The 27,868-nt window shown below is 45.2% G+C and overlaps 1 protein-coding gene and 1 long non-coding RNA gene across 3 annotated transcripts in view; one reads left to right on the top strand and one right to left on the bottom strand.

Moving 5' to 3' along the window:
- The window catches only part of LOC128702047 (uncharacterized), a 46,515-nt gene extending 21,347 nt beyond the window's left edge, over positions 1-25,168 (bottom strand). The window contains exons 1-3 of one of the 2 annotated variants that reach the window (XR_011393351.1): positions 25,004-25,168; positions 24,272-24,490; positions 3,724-3,809 (exon numbers count right to left, since the gene is read on the bottom strand). This is a non-coding gene — a long non-coding RNA (uncharacterized lncRNA). Of the gene's footprint in view, positions 1-3,723; positions 3,810-24,271; positions 24,491-25,003 lie in introns of those variants that run through there. The other variant, XR_011393352.1, reaches the window with a different exon arrangement.
- LOC138854138 (mucin-3A-like) lies at positions 7,490-12,018 on the top strand. The gene is made up of 3 exons (XM_070095368.1): positions 7,490-7,633; positions 10,449-10,511; positions 10,691-12,018. Exons 1-3 carry the CDS (start codon positions 7,490-7,492, stop codon positions 11,309-11,311), a joined length of 828 nt encoding a protein of 275 aa, XP_069951469.1. The 3' UTR covers positions 11,312-12,018.
- Positions 25,169-27,868: the final 2,700 nt, after the last annotated feature.

Genomic DNA, 27,868 nt, shown 5'->3' with positions numbered 1-27,868 from the left:
GAGTGATTATGGGAGAGGTAACCACAGAGGTGGGTGTAGAAGATGGGATACCAGAAGTGGGGGGACGTTTTGAAACACGGGAATAAGAAACACGTGGGAGTCTCCCTTGGAGGCGGAGATGAGAAACTGCCATGGCATAAGGGAGACCTTCTGTCTCTTTGAGGTAACGGATTTCCCGCTCGTTTAAATAGACCTGACAACGGCGAGAGTACGAAGGGTGAGCCTCATGACAGTTAAGGCAAGAGGGAGATCGATTGCAAGACGTATTAGAATGGTCATCGGCACCACAGACTGGGCATTCGGCGATAGATCTGCAATATTTCGCTGGATGGCCAAATCGCCAGCAATTTCTACACTGTTGTGGTGTAGGGATCACCTTTCGAACTTGTAACCGATGTCCTGCTATATAAACGGAGGATGGGAGTTCTCGGCTGTCAAAAGTTAAACGAGCCACATTGCTAGGGTATCGTCTCCGCCCACGGGCAGGAAGAACGTAAGTGTCTACCTTGAGGATTGGGAGATCTTGGAGTTCCAGCTGTTCTAGAATGTCGGTGCCACATGTCTGGAAATTTTGTTGAACTATGGTATGGGGCAGAATAACGGTACCACTACAAGAATTGAGGGAATGATGTTTTTCAAGGGTGACAGGAACAGTATCTATATGGGTAAGACGAGAGAGCTCACGAGCCTGGGTAGCATTCTGTACGGTAATGATGCGCGTACCGCTCTTAAGAGCATGAAAAGAAATATCTTTACCAACATGGCGTAGGAGTGCCTTGCCAATACTATGGTCAGAAAGATAGGCAGTAGAGGAAGTTGGTCGTAAAGTGAAGAATTTAGTCCACTGTTCAGTCTGAAACTGAGCGTGGAAAGGTAGTGAAGGACGTGTCGATCGTTTCTGAGAAGAACGAGAAGGTGAAGGTGGAGAAGTATCATCAGCAGGTAATTGTCGTTGACGTTTAGGCGTGGGACCAGAGTTGGTCCGACGTGGAACGGGTCGGCGATTTGAAAATTGCCGCACCGTAGAGGGAGAGGCCGGAAGCATAGTCAGAGGAGAGCGAAGGTCTGATAAATCGAAGGAGTCAGTCGAGGCCTCAGTACCTGAAGCGGGTGAGGAAACAGCACCGGCAATAGGTACAGAGGCATGAGGAATGTCTGAAGAGTGGTCCAAAGACGAGGCGGGGTCAGAACGGGGTGCGGTATCAAGAAGGGGCCCGGGGGTACCAGGTTCATGGACTAGGGCTGCCATGGTTAGGTTACTTCTTTCTTTTTGTTTTTAAGAAAAAAAAAGAAAGAAGAAAAGAAAATAAAAATAAAAAAAAGAAAAAAAAAGGGGGGACCGGGGAGGGATAGTTCCTAGGAGGGATGAAAGGGCCAGAAATCTCCCTCCGCGCCCAAGAGGACTCGACACCGCTAGTAGCGCAGATGCAGCATGGAACCCGTGCCATACCCTACCCTTCATGCCAGTAAACCAGCAATCTGGGATAGCAACCTCACATCTGCCGAGCTACCTCGGTGGACAAAAGAGAGGGCGGCCGGATATCCGCCACAAAGCATACCTCCTTCAGCCACCACCCCCGGAATCCGAAAGGTGGCTTCCAGAGCTACACCCGTCGCCCAAAAGACACCCAAAGCTACTCCGGGATACCGGAGAGGGATCGGGACATCCCTAGGCAATCCAGATTCCACGGCAAACTACGCCACCACCAAGAAACCTCAACGGAATGGGATGGACCCCGGTGTCCTTTCTCCTACCCAGGAACTAGCGCGCCTGTGGGAGAAATCCCAAAGGACAAAAAGAGGAAGGGCAAAAGGGAGGAGTGGGGAGGAGGAGGAGGAAAGGAAAAAGGGGAGGATGGGGAGGATGGGATAGGGGAGGGGAGATTGGGGGGTAATTAGGTTCGGTCTGAGGAAGAAGACCGATAGGTCTAATTCCTCAGACCAAGAGCCTCTTCACCACGCCAAGGAGCCCCCCTTGAAGAGGAACAGTGCAGTAAATTTATACATATGGTCATTAGGCGAGTTTATATTGAAGATAAGAGAATTGAATATTCTATTAGTTTATTCTATATGGCTTTAATTGGTTTGGTAGAGAGGAATTACAGTTTTGATTATTAACAAATGTCCCTTCGTTACTAAGTAGGTTTATTTAGGCACATGTACACATACCTGTAGTTTGCCTGAAGAGGGTTTCGGGGGTCAACGCCCCCGCGGCCCGGCCTGAGACCAGGTCTCACGGTGGATCAGGGTCCGATCAATAAGGCTGTTACTACTGGCTGCATGCAAGCTGACGTACGAACCACAGCCTGGTTGGTCAGGTACTGACTTTAAGTGCCTTCTTAAAGACAGCCAGGGGTCTATTGGTAATCCCCCTTATGCAGGCTGGGAGGCAGTTAAACAGTCTTGGACCCCAGACACTTATTGTGTTGTCTCTCAATGTACCCTAAATTTCATCGGGAGAATGTTGCATCTCCTGCCGAGTCTTTTGCTTTCATATGCAGTGATTTTCGTGTGCAGGTTTGGTACCAATCCCTCCAGGACCTTCCAAGTGTATATTATCATGTATCTCTCTCACCTGCATTTCAGAGAATACAGTTCAAGGACCTTCAACCGTTCCCAATAATTTAGGTGCCTTATCGTGCTTATATATGCCATGAAAGTTCTTTGTACACTCTCCAGGTCTGCAATGTCGCCAGCCTTGAAGGGGGCCGTTAGTGTACAGCAGTATTCCAGCCTAGAGAGCACAAGCGATTTGAATTGTACATACCTGGAGTTTACCTGGAGAGAGCTCCGGGGGTCAACGCCCCCGCGGCCCGGTCTGTGACCAGGCCTCCTGGTGGATCAGAGCCTGATCAACCAGGCTGTTACTGCTGGCTGCACGCAAACCAACGTACGAGCCACAGCCCGGCTGATCAGGAACCAACTTTAGGTGCTTGTCCAGTGCCAGCTTGAAGACTGCCAGGGGTCTGTTGGTAATCCCCCTTATGTATGCTGGGAGGCAGTTGAACAGTCTCAGGCCCCTGACACTTATTGTATGGTCTCTTAACGTGCTAGTGACACCCCTGCTTTTCATTGGGGGGATGTTGCATCGTCTGCCAAGTCTTTTGTTTTCGTAGTGAGTGATTTTCGTGTGCAAGTTCGGTAAGATAAGATAAGATAAGATTTCGTTCGGATTTTTAACCCCGGAGGGTTAGCCACCCAGGATAACCCAAGAAAGTCAGTGCGTCATCGAGGACTGTCTAACTTATTTCCATTGGGGTCCTTAATCTTGTCCCCCAGGATGCAACCCACACCAGTCGACTAACACCCAGGTACCTATTTGCTGCTAGGTGAACAGGACAACAGGTGTAAGGAAACGTGTCGAAATGTTTCCACCCGCCGGGAATCGAACCCGGGCCCTCTGTGTGTGAAGCGGGAGCTTTAGCCACCAGGCCAGGTGTATATAATAATGTATCTCTCCCACCTGCATTCCAGGGAATACAGGTTTAGGAACTTCAAGCGCTCCCAGTAATTGAGGTGTTTTATCTCCGTTATGCGCGCCGTGAAGGTTCTCTGTACATTTTCTAGGTCAGCAATTTCACCTGCCTTGAAAGATGCTGTTAGTGTGCAGCGATATTCCAGCCTAGATAGAACAAGTGACCTGAAGAGTGTCATCATGGGCTTGGCATCCCTAGTTTTGAAGGTTCTCATTATCCATCCTGTCATTTTTCTAGCAGATGCGATTGATACGATGTTATGGTCCTTGAAGGTGAGATCCTCCGACATGATCACTCCCAGGTCTTTGACGAATGCGGTGGAGGAAGACCAGACTGAAAGATCGATGCAAGAGAGAGTATGAGTCCGAGGATCAAAATGGGTATGCGTACCTGTATTTAAAACATGGAGGGGGTGGGTGGCAAGAAAAGCCTCTAACTGAATTCCACGGGAATCACAGTGAGACCCCCCCAGAGGAAATGGTGGGCATTAAAATCACCAAGTAACAGAATCGGTGGCGGTAATGACGAAACAAGAAAGGCAATATCCGGAATAGATAATGCCCGAGAAGGAGAGAGTTATAAAGAACAGAGCGTATACCACCTATGCAAGTGGATACGGGCTGCTGTGTAATGCAGCGAAGTATGAACAAATAGCTGATGGTACGGAATATCAGTGCGTAGAAGAAGGACACTTTCATTAAAGGTCCCATCAGGAAAAGGATCTGAAGAATACAATAAATTATAGCCTGAGATGGGAGAGATAACAGCAGAGTGTAATTTTGGTTCCTGTAAGCAAACACCAACAGGGGCAAACTGGGAGAGTAACATCTGAAGCTCACCCCGATTACCCCTGAGGCCGCGTATATTCCACTGTAAATAGGCCATGATTGGCAATGATAAAGATACTTGAAATCTGCAGGTAAGGGTTCCTACGGACTAGAGGGGTTAGAAAAGTCCACATGTGGAGGCAGTGGAAAACGTTCAAGCAGCGAAGGAACGGTGCGCTGTGAAGAAAGGAGTTGCGCAGATAGAGGAGAGGAGAGAGAAGGAACAGAGGGTGGATCAGTGTCCATTGGTGGTTTGGTCTCTGCAATATATTCAGAGATTGCTTCAAGTGTTTCGGAATTCAGAGACGTCATATGGGAGACAATATTGGAAATGGTAGGGGGAGGATGAGTAAAGATTGGAATTGTATTGGACTGTACCAAGGTAGGGGGGGGCCAAAGGGTGGAGGGAACTGGAGAAGCGTGGAAGGGGATAGAAGAGGCAGAAACCTGGGAGGTGGCAGAAGAGGAAGAAACCTGGGAGGGAACAGGGGAGGAAGGTACAGTACGAGGAGGAGGGTGAACCTCTACACTTGTAACAGAGCCAGTGAGAGGGGGAGAACCAGGGACAGAGACAGGGAGGGTAAAATGAGGAGGTGGAAGATGGGTAGGAGGTGTTAACGGACCTTTTTTTGACTTTTGAGAAGTAGAGGGACGATTGGGAGGAGGTGTCATACGAGATCTCGTCGTTACTGAGGCTTGTGAGAGAGAACACGAAGAAGCGAGATCAGACTGAGGCGTTGAAGTAGGGACGTCTGAGCCGAGGACAGCAAAAGGATTAGATACAGGAGTGACTATGGGAGAGGTAACCACAGAGGTGGGTGTAGAAGATGGGATACCAGAAGTGGGGGGACGTTTTGAAACACGGGAATAAGAAACACGTGGGAGTCTCCCTTGGAGGCGGAGATGAGAAACTGCCATGGCATAAGGGAGACCTTCTGTCTCTTTGAGGTAACGGATTTCCCGCTCGTTTAAATAGACCTGACAACGGCGAGAGTACGAAGGGTGAGCCTCATGACAGTTAAGGCAAGAGGGAGATCGATTGCAAGACGTATTAGAATGGTCATCGGCACCACAGACTGGGCATTCGGCGATAGATCTGCAATATTTCGCTGGATGGCCAAATCGCCAGCAATTTCTACACTGTTGTGGTGTAGGGATCACCTTTCGAACTTGTAACCGATGTCCTGCTATATAAACGGAGGATGGGAGTTCTCGGCTGTCAAAAGTTAAACGAGCCACATTGCTAGGGTATCGTCTCCGCCCACGGGCAGGAAGAACGTAAGTGTCTACCTTGAGGATTGGGAGATCTTGGAGTTCCAGCTGTTCTAGAATGTCGGTGCCACATGTCTGGAAATTTTGTTGAACTATGGTATGGGGCAGAATAACGGTACCACTACAAGAATTGAGGGAATGATGTTTTTCAAGGGTGACAGGAACAGTATCTATATGGGAAAGACGAGAGAGCTCACGAGCCTGGGTAGCATTCTGTACGGTAATGATGCGCGTACCGCTCTTAAGAGCATGAAAAGAAATATCTTTACCAACATGGCGTAGGAGTGCCTTGCCAATACTATGGTCAGAAAGATAGGCAGTAGAGGAAGTTGGTCGTAAAGTGAAGAATTTAGTCCACTGTTCAGTCTGAAACTGAGCGTGGAAAGGTAGTGAAGGACGTGTCGATCGTTTCTGAGAAGAACGAGAAGGTGAAGGTGGAGAAGTATCATCAGCAGGTAATTGTCGTTGACGTTTAGGCGTGGGACCAGAGTTGGTCCGACGTGGAACGGATCGGCGATTTGAAAATTGCCGCACCGTAGAGGGAGAGGCCGGAAGCATAGTCAGAGGAGAGCGAAGGTCTGATAAATCGAAGGAGTCAGTCGAGGCCTCAGTACCTGAAGCGGGTGAGGAAACAGCACCGGCAATAGGTACAGAGGCATGAGGAATGTCTGAAGAGTGGTCCAAAGACGAGGCGGGGTCAGAACGGGGTGCGGTATCAAGAAGGGGCCCGGGGGTACCAGGTTCATGGACTAGGGCTGCCATGGTTAGGTTACTTCTTTCTTTTTGTTTTTAAGAAAAAAAAAGAAAGAAGAAAAGAAAAGAAAAATAAAAAAAAGAAAAAAAAAGGGGGGACCGGGGAGGGATAGTTCCTAGGAGGAATGAAAGGGCCAGAAATCTCCCTCCGCGCCCAAGAGGACTCGACACCGGTAGTAGCGCAGATGCAGCATGGAACCCGTGCCATACCCTACCCTTCATGCCAGTAAACCAGCAATCTGGGATAGCAACCTCACATCTACCGAGCTACCTCGGTGGACAAAAGAGAGGGCGGCCGGATATCCTCCACAAAGCATACCTCCTTCAGCCACCACCCCCGGAATCCGAAAGGTGGCTTCCAGAGATACACCCGTCGCCCAAAAGACACCCAAAGCTACTCCGGGATACCGGAGAGGGATCGGGACATCCCTAGGCAATCCAGATTCCACGGCAAACTACGCCACCGCCAAGAAACCTCAACGGAATGGGATGGACCCCGGTGTCCTTTCCCCTACCTAGGAACTAGCGCGCCTGTGGGAGAAATCACGAAGGCTAAAAAGAGGAAGGGCAAAAGGGAGGGGTGAGGAGGAGGAGGAGGAATGGAAAAAGGGGAGGATGGGGAGGATGGGATAGGGGAGGGGAGAATGGGGGGTAATTAGGTTCGGTCTGAGGAAGAAGACCGACAGGGCTAATTCCTCAGACCAAGAGCCTCTTCACCACGCCAAGGAGCCCCCCTTGAAGAGGGAGAGTGCCATAGCATATGGGAGGCCTTCTGCCTTTGAGACAATGGATTTCACGCTCATTTAAGTAAACTTGGCAACAAGAGTAAGATGCGCGAACCTCACGACAATTAAGGCAAGAGGGAGGTAGACTACAAGACGCACTGGTATTGTCGTCGGCACCACAGACTGGGCATTCAGCCATGGACCTGCAATATTTTGCTGGATGACCAAAATGCCTGCAATTTCTACACTGTTGCAGTGTAGGGATCACCTTCGAACTTGCAAATGGCGTCCCGCTATATATACAGAGGACGGGAGCTCACGGCAGTCAAAAGCTAAGCGAGCTACACTGCAAGGGTATCATTTCTGCCTGCAGGCAGGGAGGACATAAGTGTCTACTCTGAGGATTGGGAGGTCTTGGAGTTCCAGCTGTGCCAAAATGTCACTGACATGTGTGGAACTTCTGTTGGACAATGGTATGGGACAGAATGATGGTACTACTACAAGAATTGAAAGAATGATGTTTTTCAATAGTTACAGGAATAGTATCGATAGATGTAAGGAGAGAAAGATCGTGAGCTTGGTTAGCATTCTGGACAGTGATGATGCATGTACTACTCTCGAGAGCATGAAAGGATATCTTTCTACCAACATGGCATAGGAGCACCTTGCCAATACTAAGGTTGGAAAGATAGTAGAGGAAGTCGGTTGTAGAGTAAAAAAAAAAAAAAAGAAAAAAAAAAAAAACCAGTCCACTGTGTATTTTGAATCAGCGTGTAAAAGGAATGCGTGACATGCCGGTCTTTTCTGAGTAGAATGAGAAGGAAATGAAGTATCATCTTGGGCATTTAGGTGTGGGACCAGAGTTGGTCCAACGTGGGACGAGCAGGCGATCCGAAAATTGCTGCACCAAACAGGAAGAAACCAGAATCATAGTCAAAGAAGACCAGAGTTCTGACGTACCGAGTCAGTCGAAACCCCGGTACCGGGAGGTGTCGAAACAGCACCAGCAGGAAGTACAGGGGCATTAGAAATGTCCAAAGAGTGGTCAAATAACGAGGCAGGATCAGAACAGGGTGCGGCATCAGGAAGGGGCCCGGGGGGAGCAGGTTCATGGATTGGGAACTCCATGGTTAGGTCACTTTCTTTGTTTTTTAGAAAAAAAGGAAAGAAAAAAAATATAAAAAAGGGGGGGGGGGGAACATGGAGGAATAGCTCCTAGGAGGAATGAAAGGGCCGTAAATCTTCCTCAGCACCGCAAGAAGTGTAGATGCGGTATGGTACCCGTGCCATACCATACCCTTCCTGCCAGTAAACCAGCAATCCAGGACACCAGAGAGGGCAGCCGGACACATGTCACAAAGCATACCTCCTTTGGCCAGCACCCCCAGGAATATGAAAGGTAGCCTCCAGAGATACACCAGTCGCTTAAAAGACAAAGCCACCCCCCCCCCCCCAGGAGACCAGAGGGGGATCAGGACATCCCCAGGTGATCCAGATTCCACGGTAAACTACACCACCGCCAAGGACCCCAATGGACTGGGATGGACCACGGTACCCGTCCCCCTACCTAGGAACTAGAAGACCTGTGGGGAGAATCCCAAAAGGCTGAAAACAGGAAGGGGATAGGAGGAGAGGAGGAAAGGGAAAGGGGGGATGAGGAGGATGGGATAGGGAAAGGGGGATGAGGAGGATGGGATAGGGAAAGGGGGATGAGAAGGATGGGATAGGGAAAGGGGGAATGAGGATGGGCAGGATAGGGGGGACTGGGGGTAATTAGGTTCAGTCTGACTAATGAGACCAAAAGATTAATTCCTCAGACCAAGAGCCTCTTCACCGTGCCAAGGAGCCCCCCCCCCCCCACCTTTGAAGAGGAAGAGATACGTAAAAACTCATGAAGCAGTGACCTAGTAGCGACCAGTGAAGAGGCAGGGCCAGGAGCTATGAATCGACCCCTGCAACCACAATTAGGTGAGTACACACATGCACACCCTGGTCATCTCTGATCTCATAGTCTGGTCATTTACCTCTAAACTGATGCTAATCAGAAATAGTTAAGTTATTCAAAGGGAGGGGGTGGGGGCACCCTTTTTTTCTATTTTGTGTGGGGGGGGGGTGATTAATAAAATTAAACTTTTTTATATTATTATATTGTTATAAAAAGTGCATCTGTGGACCCCCTCTGGCAGGGGGGACCCGGGGCAGTTGCCCCCTTATTAATCCGGCCCTGATCATCTGCCAAGTCTTTCGCTTTCATAGGGAGTGATTTTCGTGTGTAAGTTTGGTACTAATTCCTCTTAAGATTTTCCAAGTGCATATAATTACGTATCTCTCCCGCCTGTGTTCTAGGGAGTACAGGTCGGGGAACTTAAGCGTTCCCAGTGATTGAGGTGTTTTATCGCAATTGTGTGCCGTGAAGTTTCTCTGTACATTTCCTAAGTCAGCAATTTCACCTGCCTTGAAAGGTGCTGTTAGTGTGCAGCAATGTTCCAGCCTAGATAGAACAAGCGACCTGAAGAGTGTCATCATGGGCTTGGCATCTCTAGTTTTGAAGGTTACCATAATCCATCCTGTCATTTTTCTGGTAGATGCGATTGATACAATGTTGTGGTCTCTGAATTATTATTATTATAATAAAAAAGAAGCGCTAAGCCACAAGGGCTATACAGCTGTGGTCTCTTGAAGGCGAGATCCTCTGACATTATCACTCCAAGGTCTTTTACGTTAGTTTTTCGTTCTATTGTGGGGTTGGAATTTGTTTTATACTCCGATATAGTTTTAATTTCCTCACGTTTTCCATATCGTAGTAGTTGAAATTTCTCATCATTGAACTTCATATTGTTTTCTGCAGCCCATTTTAAAGATTTGATTGATGTCCGCCTGGAGTCTTGCAGTGTCCTCATTGGAGGACACTGTCATGCAAATTCGGGTGTCATCTACAAAGGAGGACAGTGCTGTGGCTTACCACTACTATCAAAACTAAGCACTAAACCCACAAAAGATGTCAAATACGTATGCCCATCAAAGAGACGGTTTCCAACACGAGTCCAATGACATTATTAATTAGAATTACGAATATGTGGCAAACTAGTGTCTTTGAGCTAGTGTCCAGGGAGTTTCAAATATCAAGGTTCAAGCCACGTTAACACAGTAACAAGACTGTGTTAGTTCCTTAGTAATTACCAAGTGACAACAATCCCCCCTACCCACCCCTCCCCATCACCCTTGCACCAGTAACAACTAACTACTCACCCCTCCACTTGCAGCCAACCCCCAACCCTCCCCACAAACAACCACTGACATCACCCCCCCCCTCCTCCTCCTCCTCCTCCTCCTCCTCCTCCTCCAGGTCATTGGCGCCATTTAGCCATGGAGGTAAAGAATAGTGGCGCCACTAGCCACTCCTCTGCCATCCACCACACCATCAACACCTCCAGCTCTTCCAGTTCCATCACCCTGTGGTAATTTAAACTTGGATTACTCCAATTTCATAGTAATTTTTGACAGACCAGCTTTGAAAATATTTTAGTAATTTTTCTTTGTACAAATGTTGAATGAAACATTCTAAGTACATAGACTGCAAACTATTGCTTACTGCAGTTCATGAAAAATTAGTATGTCCATACTTTTATTTTTGCAGACATTACTTTGGTGTGTTGCTGCTGGTGATATCTCTGAAGACTTGCAGCTGCCCACAACACGGACTTCGCCACACAGCAGCTGCCCACAACACGGACTTCGCCACACAGCAGCTGCCAACCACAGGGACTTCGCCACACAGCAGCTGCCAACCACAGGGACTTCGCCACACAGCAGCTGCCAACCACAGGGACTTCGCCACACAGCAGCTGCCCACAACACGGACTTCGCCACACAGCAGCTGCCCACAACACGGACTTCGCCACACAGCAGCTGCCCACAACACGGACTTCGCCACACAGCAGCTGCCCACAACACGGACTTCGCCACACAGCAGCTGCCCACAACACGGACTTCGCCACACAGCAGCTGCCCACAACACGGACTTCGCCACACAGCAGCTGCCCACAACACGGACTTCGCCACACAGCAGCTGCCCACAACACGGACTTCGCCACACAGCAGCTGCCCACAACACGGACTTCGCCACACAGCAGCTGCCCACAACACGGACTTCGCCACACAGCAGCTGCCCACAACACGGACTTCGCCACACAGCAGCTGCCCACAACACGGACTTCGCCACACAGCAGCTGCCCACAACAATATTTTCAACCTATAAGATTCGATAAACTTTAAGAAAAAAAATATCAAATTTTAATTATTGCTCTTATCATAGTAATGTTCAAGGAACACACGCGTGTTCAAAGAGCACACAGAAAAATGAAAACTTTGAGACAAGCCTCAACTGCTGTATTTGTCAGCAGGACAACATTCACACAATTCGGGAGCTTTAAGCTCTGGGGAAAAAAAAAATAGCTACCCCAACCCTACTAACAATAGTAGTAATGAGGTGAACGGCCTCAATACTGCTATTAGTAGTAGTTTGAAGTATATATTTTTCAATTTCACGACTTGGTACCAACACCTGAAACATTCTCTTTGCTGATGACACGACCTAATCTTGCCTCACTCAACAGTGGTGTTAACAAAGAGCTCAATAAAAATATCAACCTGGACGACAGCTGGTGAACATGTTTGGGAACAAAGGAATTTTCCCTCGTGCAACACCTGCTGAGCCAGTATCTTGACAGCAACCTGAAATTCAGCACCCATATCCAACACTTTGTAGTACGTAGTTGGGATCCCATCTAAGTATCCAAATCAGCCGTACTCACACTATTCACTCATCTATCCTTACCTCACCTACGCTATTTGTGCCTGAGGATCAACAGCAGCAACCCATCTGAAGCCAATAATCACCCAACAAAAAGCCCCAGTAAGAATTATCGTGCAATCAAATGCTAGGCAACCCCCCCCCCCCTCTTCAAAGACCTAAATTTACTCACTGTACAGAACATTCCCACATACTACTGTGCAACCTATGCTTACAGAACCACAAATTCCAATATTAACCCTGAACTAACACTTTCTTGATAGCTGACAGGACCCATAGACAATACCACCAGACAAAAATCTCTGACGTTCCCAGTGTTCGGTTAAATCTATATACAAAAATTCAATGTTCATAAAAGGGCCTAAAATCTGGAACTCCCTGCCTGAAAACTCTTGAAAATGGTGGTCGATTCTGCAGTTCTAAACTACCGTTAAAAAACATCTTAAATCTCCCCAAGACATCCCACCATCAACTAAGAAAACCGTCTGTTCTCTTATTCGTATCATGCACATATCCAAAACAAATTAGATTTACTCTCAGATATCGAGATTCAGGAAGCCTTTTTCTAAGTGATGCAATATTCCAGCTTAATATAGAAAGTTTATACGAGTTTTGATCCATTATAGTAGTCCTGGGATCATCTTGAGTTTCTCAGCATAATGAAAAAATTGTTCATATAAATAGCAGACCTTATCAATGTCAACAGTGCTACCCTTGTCCATGAGTTTTGCAAGTGCACCTCCAGTTGTAAGGCCTCGTGGGAGTCTTCGTAAACCCAGAGCATGACGCTGTTTATGTGTGAATGTATGATAGGTGACACCACCACCACTCACATTCCCTCCTCCGCTAACATTACACGCAACACTACAACTGTCATCACCAGCGCCACTACCAACATTGTGTTCATTACATTTGTCAACAGTATTGTATTCAACATTAATGTCTATGTGACTAACCTCATCACACTCTGCACCACCACTTATATTATGCTCATCACTATTACTAACATTATAGACACCACCACTCTCATCACACTCTTCACCACCACTTAAATTATGCTCATCACTATTACTAACATTATAGACACCACCGCTCTCATCACACTCTTCACCACCACTTAAATTATGCTCATCACTATTACTAACATTATAGACACCATAGCCCTCATCACACTCTTCACCACCACTTATATTACGGTCATCACTATTACTAACATCATGACTGGTATAATTCCTATGAGTGTTCCTCTGTAGAGACCTTTAACAATGATCTTGTGAGCAGTATTCAGAACTACTTAGAGCCGCCACTGCAACCTCTTGGTACTCTAAACCCAACAAACTTCCGTAATAATCATACCTCCTTCAAAAACCATACTTATTACAATGATTCTAAACTTCGTACACTGAAACGTACTGCTCGCAGACTAGGCCTAGCCTATAGAAAACATCGTACCCCTGGAATGCTGAGGCTCTTCCAAACTGCCCTTGCTGCTGCCAGAGAGCGTATGACAGAGCTGCGGCAAACCGACTGGGAAAAATTTGTCAACGGTCTTAATGCTCACACCCCACTTAGCCGGGCATGGAGGGACATAAATAGAATTAAGGGTAAACGAACTGGGCAGATCGCGCACCCTCATCCCTTGCATAGGGCGAATGAGTTAGTCAGTGCTTGGGCTGCTACATCTAGCTATGACAATCTTCCCAGTACCACACAGGCAAAATTAAATGATAAATATGATGCAAGGGAGAGACTTGTTTGCTTTATGCTCAGTAAGGCAGATGATTGCAACATTCCTTTCACTAATTATGAACTTGATGCAGCGCTAACTAAGGGCAACTCCACGTCGCCTGGTGAGGATGGTATTACTTACAACATACTCAGATTGCTGTGTCGAGTACCAGGTAATCCATTACTTGAATTATATAACATGAGCTATGTAACTGGGGAGCTCCCTCAATCTTGGACCAACAGCCTCATCATTCCAATTCCTAAGCCCAATCAACAAAATGCATTTCGCCCAATATCTCTTACTAGCTGCTTGTGTAAAACATTTGAGAGAATGATTCTTAATCGTCTCATGTACAGAATCAAACAATTTTTGTCTCCCCGGTTACATGGTTTCATGCATGGAAGGAGCGTGCATCATTGCATAGCCACCTTTCTCACCCTGCACACTGACAGTTCCTACACTACCTTCCTTGACCTTAAATCCGCTTTCGATGTAGCCAACCGACATGTAATAATTAGTGAACTTGCCAGAATGGATGTTGGAGGATGGCTTCTCCGCTGGATTAAAGGCTACCTGTCCAACAGAAAATCGTCTGTGTTGTTCCAGGGACATAGAAGTGTAACTAAAGACTTTGAATTAGGAACCCCACAGGGAGGTGTGCTCAGTCCCACACTGTTCAATATTCTAATTAATGCATTACTTAATGCTATGCCTAGTCAGCCCCATAATTATGTGATTAGTTTTGCTGATGATATAATGATTCACACCACCGGATTCTCCAACACCCAAAACATTCTTAATCATGTACTAGCCTCGTGTCAGGACCTGGGGTTGATAATCTCTACTGATAAAACAAAGATACTCAATAGGCGTCCTCCTCGACAGAGAGGCACAGTTCGTCAGATCCAATTGCATGATGGGTCTCTTCTAGAATATGTAAGCAGATACAGGTATCTAGGCTTTGAGGTTCCACTACTTGGACCTGTTGTAACAAGACTTTGTCGCCAATACAAAGAACGACTAAGAGCACTTAGAGTTGTGGCAGGGCTTCACCCCAGGTATGGTGCTAATGTTAAAATTGTGAAAATGATGTATCTTGCTTATATTAGATCATTGGTTGATTATGCTGCGCCACTACTTGCTCTTGTGTCTGACTGGAAGCTTGGAGGGCTGGAAAAACTGCAGAACGAAGCAATGAGGATCATCCTAGGATGCCCTCGTACTGCCAAAATTTTAAATATGCAAAAAGAACTTGATATTCCAAGCATCAGAGATCGTGTTACTGAAAGAAATATCCTAATTGGGGTTAATATGCTCAGGCAAGCTCATTCAAACCCCTGCACAGAAGCCCTCCAAACTTTCCTCAGCACTGGTGAACACTCCTCCAGATGGATCGAAAAGACTGGAACCGACCTCCGCATGAATCAGATACATGATCTATGTCAAGTAAGGCAACAGCGGCACTTCTCCGCTCCATGGAATATTACCCCATTCCAAACTACCATTCCTCCATTTCCCCCCAAACTACTTCTTAAATCACAACCAAAACTTCGCCTTGAAGCCAAACATGAGGCCTTAAGCTGTATTGATAACTTAGTCACACAGCACACACTCTCGCAAATTATTTACGTTGATGGTTCTGTTCACCAATCCACTGGTGCAGCTGGTAGTGCTGCTGTTGTCGTACAGAGTGATGGCTCTCTTAAAGAAATTGGAGCACGCATCAATAATTGGGCCTCTACCCTTCAGACAGAACTGTTTGCCATACTCCTTGCACTGAAATGCATCTATGTATCAAAGATTGACAGTTTAATTGTAACTGATTCTCTGTCATCCATAAATGCTCTCAACTCATTAAGCATAAATTGTGGCATGCTTGTGTCAGAAGCCAGACACAGGTATGGTAGGATTGTGGACAGTGGAGTCAGAGTGCACATGCTGTGGATTCCATCTCACATTGGTCTTCAGATGCATGATAGAACTGATAAATTGGCTAAGCTGTATGCTTTCAAAGAGGGAGTAGATTACAATCTTGGCTTGTCAGGTAGTAGTTTGAGAACAATAATACGAAAAGAACTTCAGCTGAATTTTATGGACTTAAGGCTCAGGGAGATTGACACCAGTGAGTCCATCTATCATCATTCTATCATGCAGGAGGAGCCACATGTCTATGGTGCATCCAACAAAATAAGCAGACTCTTGGATGTCACTACCGCCCGGCTCCGGCTGGGTTACAAGTATCTTTGGCAGGTTAAATCACCACCACCAGATGTAGACCAAACGAAATGTAAACTTTGCCAGATGGATTATTGTCACACCCTGCGTCATTATGTACTGGAGTGCGATAAAATTAATGAATTTAGAAACAACTCACTCAGAAGTGTTCAAGAAATGGCTAAGTATTTTATCCACAGTGGTATATTACAGACCATTCTGGAGAAATACCCTGACTTTGCTAGCTGTAAATAAAGCATTACCACATGTGTGCATGTGTGTGTGTGTGTGTGTGTGTGTGTGTGTGTGTGTGTGTGTGTGTGTGTGTGTGTGTGTGTGTGTGTGTGTGAGTATGAGTGTGTGTGTGTATGAGTGTGAGTGTGTGTATGAGTGTGTGTGAGTATGAGTGTGTGTGCGTGTGTGTATGAGTTTGTGTGTGTGTGTGTGTGTGTGTGTGTTTATGTGTGTGTGTGTATGAATTTGTATGTGTGTGTGTGTGTGTGTGTGTGTGTGTGAGAGAGAGAGAGACTCAGCAATCAACATTTGCACCAATAACTCACTACAGTTGTGACCGGGTGTGGAAGTGTGAATTGCTCATTACTCTAAAATTTGTTCATGATTGCAGCCATGTATAAACGTAAGTAACCATTCTTACAGTATTCATTACCTTTGTAACTTGTGAGTTCATTACCTTTGTAACTTGTGAGTTCATTACCTTGTACCTAGTTCAGCCATCAAAACTTTGGAGCCCGGTCCCTGGACCCATTGTGTACCTCTGTAATCTGTAAATACCTTTGTAACTTGTAATGATTGTGACTAGACCTACCTGGAGTTCATTACCTTTGTAAATTGTGAGTTCATTACCTTTGTAAATTGTGAATTCATTGCCTCTGTAACTTGCTCAGCTATCAAAACTTTGAGGCCCAGTCCCTGGACCCATTATGTACCTCTGTAATCTTTTGACTACCGCCCACAGGATGGGTATGGGGTGCATAATAAACATATTAAACTAAAAAATATCGAGATTCCCCCTAAATTACTCACCCAAATGACTGTTAGCCCTAAGTTCGCCTGAGAAACTCCCCCAATGTAGCTCTAATGGAAAGTATCGCGCCAAGACTTATCATTCCTATCATTAAATTTACTAATTGTAATATTGTTATACGTTTTATACCATCTCATTAAAATTATTTTATAGTATTAAGTAACTGAAGTAAATCTTTAAATATACTGCTCCATAACTTGTCAGTATAGAGTAAGAATTAGGATTAGTCCGCCCGAAATGACTAGGCATGCTAGAGGACTTCCTTGTAATTAATACTTTGTAACTGTTATCTTTTGTCTGTCATACCGGCAAACTTTGTATGCCGGTATGGTGCAACATTGTATGTTTTGTTTTAATTGTATTTCACCCTTGGATACAGAGTCCATTGTTGTCATAGTGTATTTAAAAAAAAAAAAGTAATATTTTATATGTAAACCATACATTGTAAGCTTTACAAAGAAATAAACTATTATCTTCACTGCAAACACTTGCGCGCGTGCACAACAGTCTTCTAACAGGCTATTAGAACACTGGAGACAAAAGGTGATCATGCCCTGTTTGTCAGGAAGATTCTGCTGCAATTAAACAAGCTGAAGGGTAACCTCCAAACCTACTCCTAATATCCCTTAAATATAGGCGTCTAACTGGAAAAAAAAAAAATCTTGATAAAAAGTCAACTTGTACTACTCTCCTCTGAATCAAACCTGATTAACTTTCATCGACCAGTCCCCTGAGAGTTTACCCCTCCCCCCCCATTCAAACAATTTATTTTACATACGTGCACATTTACCCGAATAAAATTTCCCATAATATATATTATCCATAGGGGCTATACACAGCTTGGGGAATGTTAGGCAATCAGATTTGATCCAAGGAAAGGGAGGGCACTGGCAACTGCTTGTATCAAGATACCTTCACTAGTACAATGACACCCCTTGAAGGGCATCCAAAGGTAGTTAGGATCATTAAGACATTATTTCCCCTACACTTTCACGTCCCTCATAGCACACTAGGCTAACAACAAACACTATGGTGTATCTGACCAGTTGGAGTCCTGCCGTATACCAGTCTCCTAACACATACTATGCTAGCCTGAATTCATAACCTAACTTACCTGCCAGTTATGGCTGGCATCCTAGGCACAACCTGAGGACCACTACATTCAAGCCTCCACGTTCTCTACCTCTAATTTTCTGGGTTTCTAACCCAGCAGTCAATAATTCTGTTCTCACTAATACCAATCTAAATCACCCCCCTAACTATACTCATCAGCATCAGATGTTAGTGAATCCTTTCTGCCGACTAACACTTCACTTCAGATCAGAAGTTTTCATTATTTTCATCATCAACGTCTGCCGCGTTATACTTCACTTACAAACTATCAAACCAACAGCAATTCTGAACGCTAATACTTTTATATTCATTGAAACCTGAACGCCGCTTAAATTTACCAAAATGATGAAATTGTGTAAACTCAATGAATCAATATTTGACTTGGTACAGTTTGGCCAAAGGCATAAAATACGTAGAACACCCACCACAACCACTACCCAAAGCCCGAAACCCACCAGCATCCCCACAGAAACCACGTGCAATAACAGATTCCACACAGCTTCTGAAGGTCGTTGGTGGGTTCCCAGGCCCACAGTTCTACGTAATCTATGCCTTCGGGGGAGATTACTCTCCCCTGCTATATGCATTCTTAATGCATATAGCAGATTCTCCAGTTCTATTCTTAATCTAACTACCTAAATACATAAAACTCCTTACAATACACTTATGGAAACCAACAATGGACAAACAATTCGAGGTGATCTTTTGGTTTCTCTTGGACGAGTATCAAGTCAGACCAAAGATAAAAAAGTACAAGACAGGTTGCAAAAACAGTGGAGGGGGGGGGGGAGGTGAAATTACAAAGGACGTGAGGCGGCGACCAAGTTTCAAGAAACAGTAGTAGTGGTTTACCTGGAGAGAGTTCCGGGGGTCAACGCCCCCACGGCCCGGTATGTGACCAGGCCTCCTGGTGGATCAGAGCCTGATCAACTAGGCTGTTACTGCTGGCTGCACGCAAACCAACGTACGAGCCACAGCCCGGCTGGTCAGGAACCGACTTTAAGTACTTGTCCAGTGCCAGCTTGAAGACTGCCAGGGGTCTGTTGGTAATCCCCCTTATGTATGCTGGGAGGCAGTTGAACAGTCTCGGGCCCCTGACACTTATTGTATGGTCTCTTAACGTGCTAGTGACACCCCTGCTATTCATTGGGGGGATGTTGCATCGTCTGCCAAGTCTTTTGCTTTCGTAGTGAGTGATTTTCGTGTGCAAGTTCGGTACTAGTCCCTCTAGGATTTTCCAGGTGTATATAATCATGTATCTCTCCCGCCTGCATTCCAGGGAATACAGGTTTAGGAACCTCAAGCGCTCCCAGTAATTGAGGTGTTTTATCTCCGTTATGCGCGCCATGAAGGTTCTCTCTACATTTTCTAGGTCAGCAATTTCACCCGCCTTTAAAGGTGCTGTTAGTGTGCAGCAATATTCCAGCCTAGATAGAACAAGTGGCCTGAAGAGTGTCATCATGGGTTGGCCTCCCTAGTTTTGAAGGTTCTCATTATCCATCCTGTCATTTTTCTAGCAGATGCGATTGATACAATGTTATGGTCCTTGAAGGTGAGATCCTCCGACATGATCACTCCCAGGTCTTTGACGTTGGTGTTTTGCTCTATTTTGTGGCCAGAATTTGTTTTGTACTCTGATGAAGATTTAATTTCCTCGTGTTTACCATATCTGAGTAATTGAAATTTCTCATCGTTGAACTTCATAGTTTTCTGCAGCCCACTGAAAGATTTGGTTGATGTCCGGCTGGAGCCTTGCAGTGTCTGCAATGGAAGACACTGCCATGCATGCAGATTCGGGTGTCATCTGCAAAGGAAGACACGGTGCTGTGGCTGACATCCTTGTCTATGTCAGATATGAGGATGAGGAACAAGATGGGAGCGAGTACTGTGCCTTGTGGAACAGAGCTTTTCACCGTAGCTGCCTCGGACTTTACTCTGTTGACGACTACTCTGTGTTCTGTTAGTGAGGAAATTATAGATCCATCGACCGACTTTTCCTGTTATTCCTTTAGCACGCATTTTGTGCGCTATTACGCCATGGTCACACTTGTCGAAGGCTTTTGCAAAGTCTGTATATATTACATCTGCATTCTTGTTGTCTTCTAGTGCATCTAGGACCTTGTCGTAGTGATCCAATAGTTGAGACAGACAGGAGCGACCTGTTCTAAACCCATTTTGCCCTGGGTTGTGTAACTGATGGGTTTCTAGATGGGTGGTGATCTTGCTTCTTAGGACCCTTTCAAAGATTTTTATGATATGAGATGTTAGTGCTATCGGTCTGTAGTTCTTTGCTGTTGCTTTACTGCCCCCTTTGTGGAGTGGGGCTATGTCTGTTGTTTTTAGTAACTGTGGGACGACCCCCGTGTCCATGCTCCTTCTCCATAGGATGGTAAAGGCTCGTGATAGGGGCTTCTTGCAGTTCTTGATGAACACGGAGTTCCATGAGTCTGGCCCTGGGGCAGAGTGCATGGGCATGTCATTTTTCGCCTGTTCGAAGTCATTTGGCGTCAGGATAACATCGGATAGGCTTGTGTTAACCAAATTCTGTGGCTCTCTCATAAAAAATTCATTTTGATCTTCGACTCTCAGTCTGGTTAGCGGCTTGCTAAAAACTGAGTCATAATGGGACGTGAGTAGCTCACTCATTTCCTTGCTGTCATCTGTGTAGGACCCATCTTGTTTAAGTAGGGGCCCAATACTGGACGTTGTTCTCGACTTTGATTTGGCATAGAAGAAATACTTTGGGTTTCTTTCGATTTCATTTATGGCTTTCAGTTCTTCCCGCAATTCCTGACTCCTATAAGATTCCTTTAGCTTAAGTTCGATGCTTGCTATTTCTGACCAGTGTCTCCCTACGCATTTCAGATATATTGACCTCTTTTAGCCGCTCTGTTATTCTTTTCCGTCGCCTGCAAAGGGAACGCCTGTCTCTTTCTATTTTACATCTATTCCTCCTTTTTCTTAGAGGAATAAGCTTTGTGCATACATCGAGTGCCACCAAGTTAATCTGTTCTAGGCATAAGTTGGGGTCTGTGTTGCTTAGTATATCGTCCCAGCTTATATCGGTTAGGACTTGGTTTACTTGGTCCCACATTATGTTTTTGTTATTGAAGTTGAATTTGGTGAATGCTCCCTCATGACCAATCTCATTATGTCGGTCTGGGGCTCCGCGCATACATGTCTGAACCTCAATTATGTTGTGATCTGAGTATATTGTTTTTGATATGGTGACATTTCTTATCAGATCATCATTGTTAGTGAAGATGAGGTCTAGTGTATTCTCCAGTCTAGTAGGCTCTATTATTTGCTGGTTTAAATTGAATTTTGTGCAGAGATTTAAAAGCTCGTGTGTGAGTTTTCATCAGAGCTGCCTCCTGGTGTTATTTCTGCAACAATATTATTTGCTATATTCCTCCATTTTAGGTGCCTTAAGTTGAAATCCCCCAGGAGCAAGATGTTGGGTGCAGGAGCTGGAAGATTTTCCAGACAGTGGCCAATTTTTAACAGTTGTTCCTGGAATTGCTGGGATGTTGCATCCGGAGGCTTGCAGACTACCACAATGACTAGGTTTTGGTTCTCGATCTTTACTGCTAAAACTTCCACTACATCATTTGAGGCATTAAGCAGTTCTGTGCAAACAAGTGACTCTGCAATGTACAGGCCAACACCCCCCCCCCCCCTTTTGCCTGTTCACACTGTCACATCTGTATAGGTTGTAACCTGGGATCCATATTTCGTTGTCCAAGTGATCCTTTATGTGGGTCTCAGTGAAAGCCGCAGTACTAATAACAACAGTAGTGTAATTATTAGTATCAAGATTTCCGGTAATACCAACGGCGGTAGTGATAATGCTAATGGTGGTCGTATTAGTACTGGCAATAATAGAAGTGCTGGTAGTCAGTCTAGCAGCAAGTCCTGGTAGTAGTGGAGGTAGTAGTAGTAACATTAATAGTAGTGATAGTAACAATAATCGTAGCTGAGTGTCAGTACAAAAAACAGTGGGGAAATTGCAACAAGTTAACCTTCAATAATCAAGTTCAACAGGAGCTTACAATAGACATGAAAATAAACTACAATATTCCTGTTGGCCAATGCTAGGTATGAAATTAAATAATTCTGGCTAAGAGACTGACCATCTACTACCAAGGTTGGAGGATAGAGCTCAAAATTAACTCTCCAATTTAGTCTCCAAGACTGCTATCACCTCTGTAGTCGACAGATAAAGCCTACTCCCCAAGCGAAACATTTCGTGAATAATGATACCTGTCGCAATGTCTCTTACCAACTTGGTATTGTACACCATTTATAATGCGAAAACGATAAAAGAAATCTGGTCCAGGAAAAAAGGTACTAAGGCCAAGTGCAGTCGAAAGTGGTCTCAACACAACCCAGGTTATACCAAAACGTCTAAAGTTTCCTCCTCCCCAAGTGTCAGTTTTGTGAACTTGGTAAACAAAGCAACCTTAGACTTGCCAAAGGCATAAAATACGTAGAACACCCACCGCAACCACTACCCAAAGCCCGAAACCCACCAGCATCCCCACAGAAACCACGTGCAATAACAGATTCCACACAGCTTCTGAAGGTCGTTGGTGGGTTCCCAGGCCCACAGTTCTACGTAATCTATGCCTTCGGGGGAGATTACTCTCCCCTGCTATATGCATTCATAACGCATATAGCAGATTCTCCAGTTCTATACCTTACCTATCCTACTTAACACCACCTAATTCTTTAGGTTATTTTGATAATAGAAACTAAATACTTGTAGACCTACAAAGTGTTATATATACACCACAATTATGCAGCATAGTCCAGGTATAGGCCTGACTAATTTGCAGAGCAGTGTGGATGTAGGGGGAATGAAGGGAGGCAAAGGCAAGATCATGAGGGGTCTAGGCAAGATCAAGAGGGGTCCAGGCAAGATCAAGAGGGGTCCAGGCAAGATCAAGAGGGGTCTAGGCAAGATCAAGAGGGGTCTAGGCAAGATCAAGAGGGGTCTAGGCAAGATCAAGAGGGGTCTAGGCAAGATCAAGAGGGGTCTAGGCAAGATCAAGAGGGGTCTAGGCAAGATCAAGAGGGGTCTAGGCAAGATCAAGAGGGGTCTAGGCAAGATCAAGAGGGGTCTAGGCAAGATCAAGAGGGGTTTAGGCAAGATCAAGAGGGGTCTAGGCAAGATCAATGGGGTCTAGGTAAGATCAATCACCCTACCAAGTCTCTCTAAATATATACTGTATAACCCAATTTCAAAACAAATGCCCTCCCCCCAAGACGCTCTAATACAGGCTCTTGAGTCGTAAGCGCTAAACCCACAAATATTTTTGGGACTTCAAAGCATAAAATTACTTGCCCAGGCCCTCTACAACCCTACTGAAAATAGGAAGATGTTAATTCCACATTTCTGATGAATTGTTATTGATTTTTCTGGCTATAATATATTCTGCCTGAGGAAAATTTATCCCGTCATGTGAAGCTAAAACTTTGGCTGTGTAGTTTTAAAAATAGACAAATGAGTGGTTGAGAGATTTTAACTTGCCTAACATTGGCCAATAGGCCTACTTCATTGCTCCTTTATGTCTTAATAATGGATATGCCTGATTTAATAGGTTTTCCTTATACCCGGCATCAAGACCTCTACCATTACCCTCGCCACACTAAACTATCTCAGTATAATTATTAACCAGGTAGATTAACACAATTACACAAGTCAGGATGACATCTGACATTTTTATTAGGGTATCTATACTCCCCCAGGATGCGACACCTACCAGTAGGTCTGCTGCAGTGTTCCTCTATGTGAACAGTGCCAATGAATATAAGGGAACATGCCCACTTGTGGCAGGGATCGAATCCCGGTTCTTCAGTTGATGCCACTACCAACCGAGCCATGATATGTCACTTACACATTTCATCTCTTCCTACAATCTTGCAGGATGGGTGCAGACTGCATAATTACACTAACTAAAACTTCGTAAAATATAATTAGTCTTCAATTCTAAGCTTTACAACCCATTTCTTCAATTTTTATTTCCACCCCATTCAAGGTAACCTATAAAATACATTCCCTATTATTTCCTGGCCAGAGATTTCATCTCAGGTGGGGAGTTTACCTGGAGTTTACCTGGAGAGAGTTTCGGGGATCAACGCCCCCGCGGCCCGGTCTGTATAAGCTAATATTTCCCACTAAGCTACTTTTGATATCAATTATTTACTATCTTTCCTGTACTCTCCCCACCAGCCTACTACCTAACACAAGTACTATCTGCTTCAATAACCAAACTTTAGTAGACTTATAACCTGGAAATACCTTAGTGGGCCCCGTCCACCTCTGACGACGTTTCCAGCTGCTGTATCTCCACATACCTGGAGTAACCCTCTCCAGGTATACTCCAGGTATAACATTAAATGTTATGGGTCAGACCATTTACTAGTGTGGTTGTCTCCACCCCTCAGACTGGTCAAAGTTGCTGTGTTGATCAGTGTTGCAGCAGACATAGCCAGGCACAGCAATCCTCAGTTACCACACCTGTAACAAAACATTCACATTATAACCATGAACATTATACACATTTATAGGTAAACATCATCATGTAATATAAATTAGTAATATTACTGCCTGACTGATATACCTATCAATGTTTAACATAGTAAAGCTATCTTTTTCTTTAATATTTCTTTCACATAAACCTGATGACTAAATTTATTTACATGGAAGTCTATATCTGGATCACAAGGCGCAAGTTCCTTGGATCAAGAGACCTTCACTAAGTTATTTTTAAATAATGGAAAAAAATAGCGCAGAACTGGATACACCATTATGCGTTGTGTAACGCCTAGCGTGAAAGTTATTGTTTGATCAGAGGAAGGGGAGTAGCTCCAGTTCCTCGCATCAAAACCCCTCCACTAAAGTCAACCCCCCTCCAAGACATTAGACCTCATTAAAATATTAATAATTTAGTGACCAAACTGGTGGTGGGGACCAGGAGCTGCAGCTCAACTCTGCTGTTGTACTGACAAATACGTCACCAGAAATACTTACGTTATTTAGATGTTTTAAAAGAATGAGGAAGCGGTAAAACCGGTGGGGTGGCAGAAGGAGCAACACGTCTCTCCTGTACGACCACTAAAGTTCAACTGATTTTTAGTGACCTTGAGGTTGGTCACTGTCCTGACCTTCACTATAACACCATCACTGATAACCTGACTGACTATGACTTCCACCACTAGATAGCACTACACCACCATTAGATGGCACTATTACACCGTCACTATCAGTACTACACATGGTGGAGCGCTAAACCTGTGGGGGTCATGGACCACCTGGGATAAGATAAGATAAGATAAGATTTCGTTCGGATTTTTAACCCCCGGAGGGTCAGCCACCCAGGATAACCCAAGAAAGTCAGTGCGTCATCGAGGACTGTCTTAACTTATTTCCATTGGGGTCCTTAATCTTGTCCCCCAGGATGCGACCCACACCAGTCGACTAACACCCAGGTACCTATTTGCTGCTAGGTGAACAGGACAACAGGTGTAAGGAAACGTGTTGAAATGTTTCCACCCGCCGGGAATCGAACCCGGGCCCTCCGTGTGTGAAGCGGGAGCTTTAGCCACCAGGCCAGGTGGCATAAATCACATTCTTTGGATGTGACCTATGCCACCACTACCTTCAAGGAACCTCTCTCAAGGTCACCACTCTCACCACCAGTGGCGCTCAACTCCACTACTATTGTACCGCTAGTACTCTACATGAGAGTATACCTGGAGTATACCTGGAAAGGATTTCTGGGGTCAACGCCCCCGCGGCCCGGGTCTGTGACTAGGTCTCATAGTGGATCAGGACCTGATCAACCAGGCTATTACTGTTGGCCGCAAGCAGAGGGACATTATTGTGCCACTAGTACTCTACATGAAGGGAGATTATTTTACCCCTAGTACTCTACATGAAGGGCAGATTATTTTACCAAAGTTGTGCTCTCTCCCCCCTAGTACTATGATTGCTTTGCTTCTCAGCCTTGACAAAATTGGCAGCAAGATATTCTGGACACTGTTTGTGAGCAGTTTTATAAACTTGATTTAACTTCTGTTTTACTGTCTTCAACATTCAACATTCAACATATCCGATTGTTGTAATTCATCCTGGCCTACATGAACTCCTGGATCCAGGTCCAGGATGAATCTTACCATTTTGCTCTGGGTGATTTGTAGTCAATCTTTCAGTTTTTTTTTTTTTTTTTTTTTTTTTGTCAAGGAGTAGTATCATGAAGAGCAAGCGTAGCCCATATGACATTTTATAATAGTTAGACATAGGGTCTTGCGAGGCCCTTCAGTCTTGATACATTTGATGAGTTCAGGGCTCTTGTCTCCCAGGATGCGACCCACACCAGTCGAGTAACACCCAGGTACCTATTTACTGCTAGGTGAACAGGGACAGCAAGTGTAAGGAAATATGTCCAAAATTTTCACTCGTACTGGGGATTGAATCACGAACACTCAGTGTATGAGGCCAGAGCGTTGCCAACCGAGCCACTTTCAATGCACAAGGAGCTGAATGACCCCTTCATCTCACTGGTCTGGAAATTTGATAGTTCCCTCCTGCCATCCTCGCATCACCTGCTTTCTCTCGTTGAGAACTCAACACTCAGCTGCCTATGGTCAAAGTAACTTTTTTGCTTTTGATGTTGGAAATACATGATGTTTAATATTCATGTCGCGTACAGTTCACAAGAGCAGATTTGATGCGTCAGGACTTCATGCGAATGCTAAGCGGTGGTTTGGAAAGAGAACCACAAGGAAATAAGTCCATAAGTCATTTTGTCTGACTTTTTGGAGTTATTCTAGGCAATTTACACTATATACGATAATTGTACTTATGTGCACCTGTACCTAAAGAAAAATTACTTGTGTTCTTGCCTAATTGGGGTTATACAGGTCGATTCACAGCTCCTGGCCCTGTCTCTTAACTGGTCGTTACAGGACTCACTCCTAGCATTGTGAGCCATGTCATACTTTTTGTAATAGCTATTTAACTTCCTGACCATTCTAAGCCTAAGAAAATCTTGACATCTCTATGACTCATACGTGCCATTTAAATTTCATCTGAGAGAGAGAGAGAGAGAGAGAGAGAGAGAGAGAGAGAGAGAGAGAGAGGTTACTCTGCTGCTGATCTGTTGTTAAACCTCTCCACTAAGTGGCACCAGTCACTGGATGAATCCAAAGTCAGCTGTGTGGTAGCACTGGACATTGCTGGCGCTTTCGACCGGGTGTGGCACCAGGGCCTCTTAGCAAAACTTCAAGCACTGGGAATTGCAGGCTCTACGCTATGTCTCCTCAGTGATTACCTTCATGGTAGATCTCTAAGTGTAGTCCTCAATGGAACGGAATCAGCAAGACATCCTATTGGGGCAAGCGTTCCACAAGGAAGTGTGCTGGGTCCACTGTTATGGAATGTCTTCTTCAACGACCTTCTTCATCTCATCCCAGAATCACATGCATATGCAGACGACTGTACACTGACATTCACTTATCCAAGAGAAGAAATGCCAGCTGCTCTAAGCTACATCAATCACCAGCTGAGAGCTATATCAGCTTGGGGAAATAGATGGCAAGTAACATTTGCACCTGAGAAAACGCAAATGATGATCGTCTCTAGGCACCATGATGGTAATGCTGGTGCAGTAGTAAGGATGAATGGGAGGATGTTGGCACCTGGAGAAGAAGTTGATATCCTTGGGGTGAAATTTGACTCCAAACTAACCATGAAGAACCATGTTGTAAATCTTGCAAACAAGGCAGCCAGGAAGCTTACAGCACTTCGCCGTATCTCGCACCTGCTTGACAGTAGGGGTTGCAAGATACTGTACGAGGCACAAGTACGCTCACACCTTGAGTATGCTCCACTTTC

The sequence above is a fragment of the Cherax quadricarinatus genome, chromosome 50 (assembly GCF_038502225.1).
Source record: "Cherax quadricarinatus isolate ZL_2023a chromosome 50, ASM3850222v1, whole genome shotgun sequence".
Taxonomy (NCBI): Eukaryota; Metazoa; Arthropoda; class Malacostraca; order Decapoda; family Parastacidae; genus Cherax; species Cherax quadricarinatus.
This window is presented reverse-complemented; position numbering and strand designations above follow the sequence as displayed.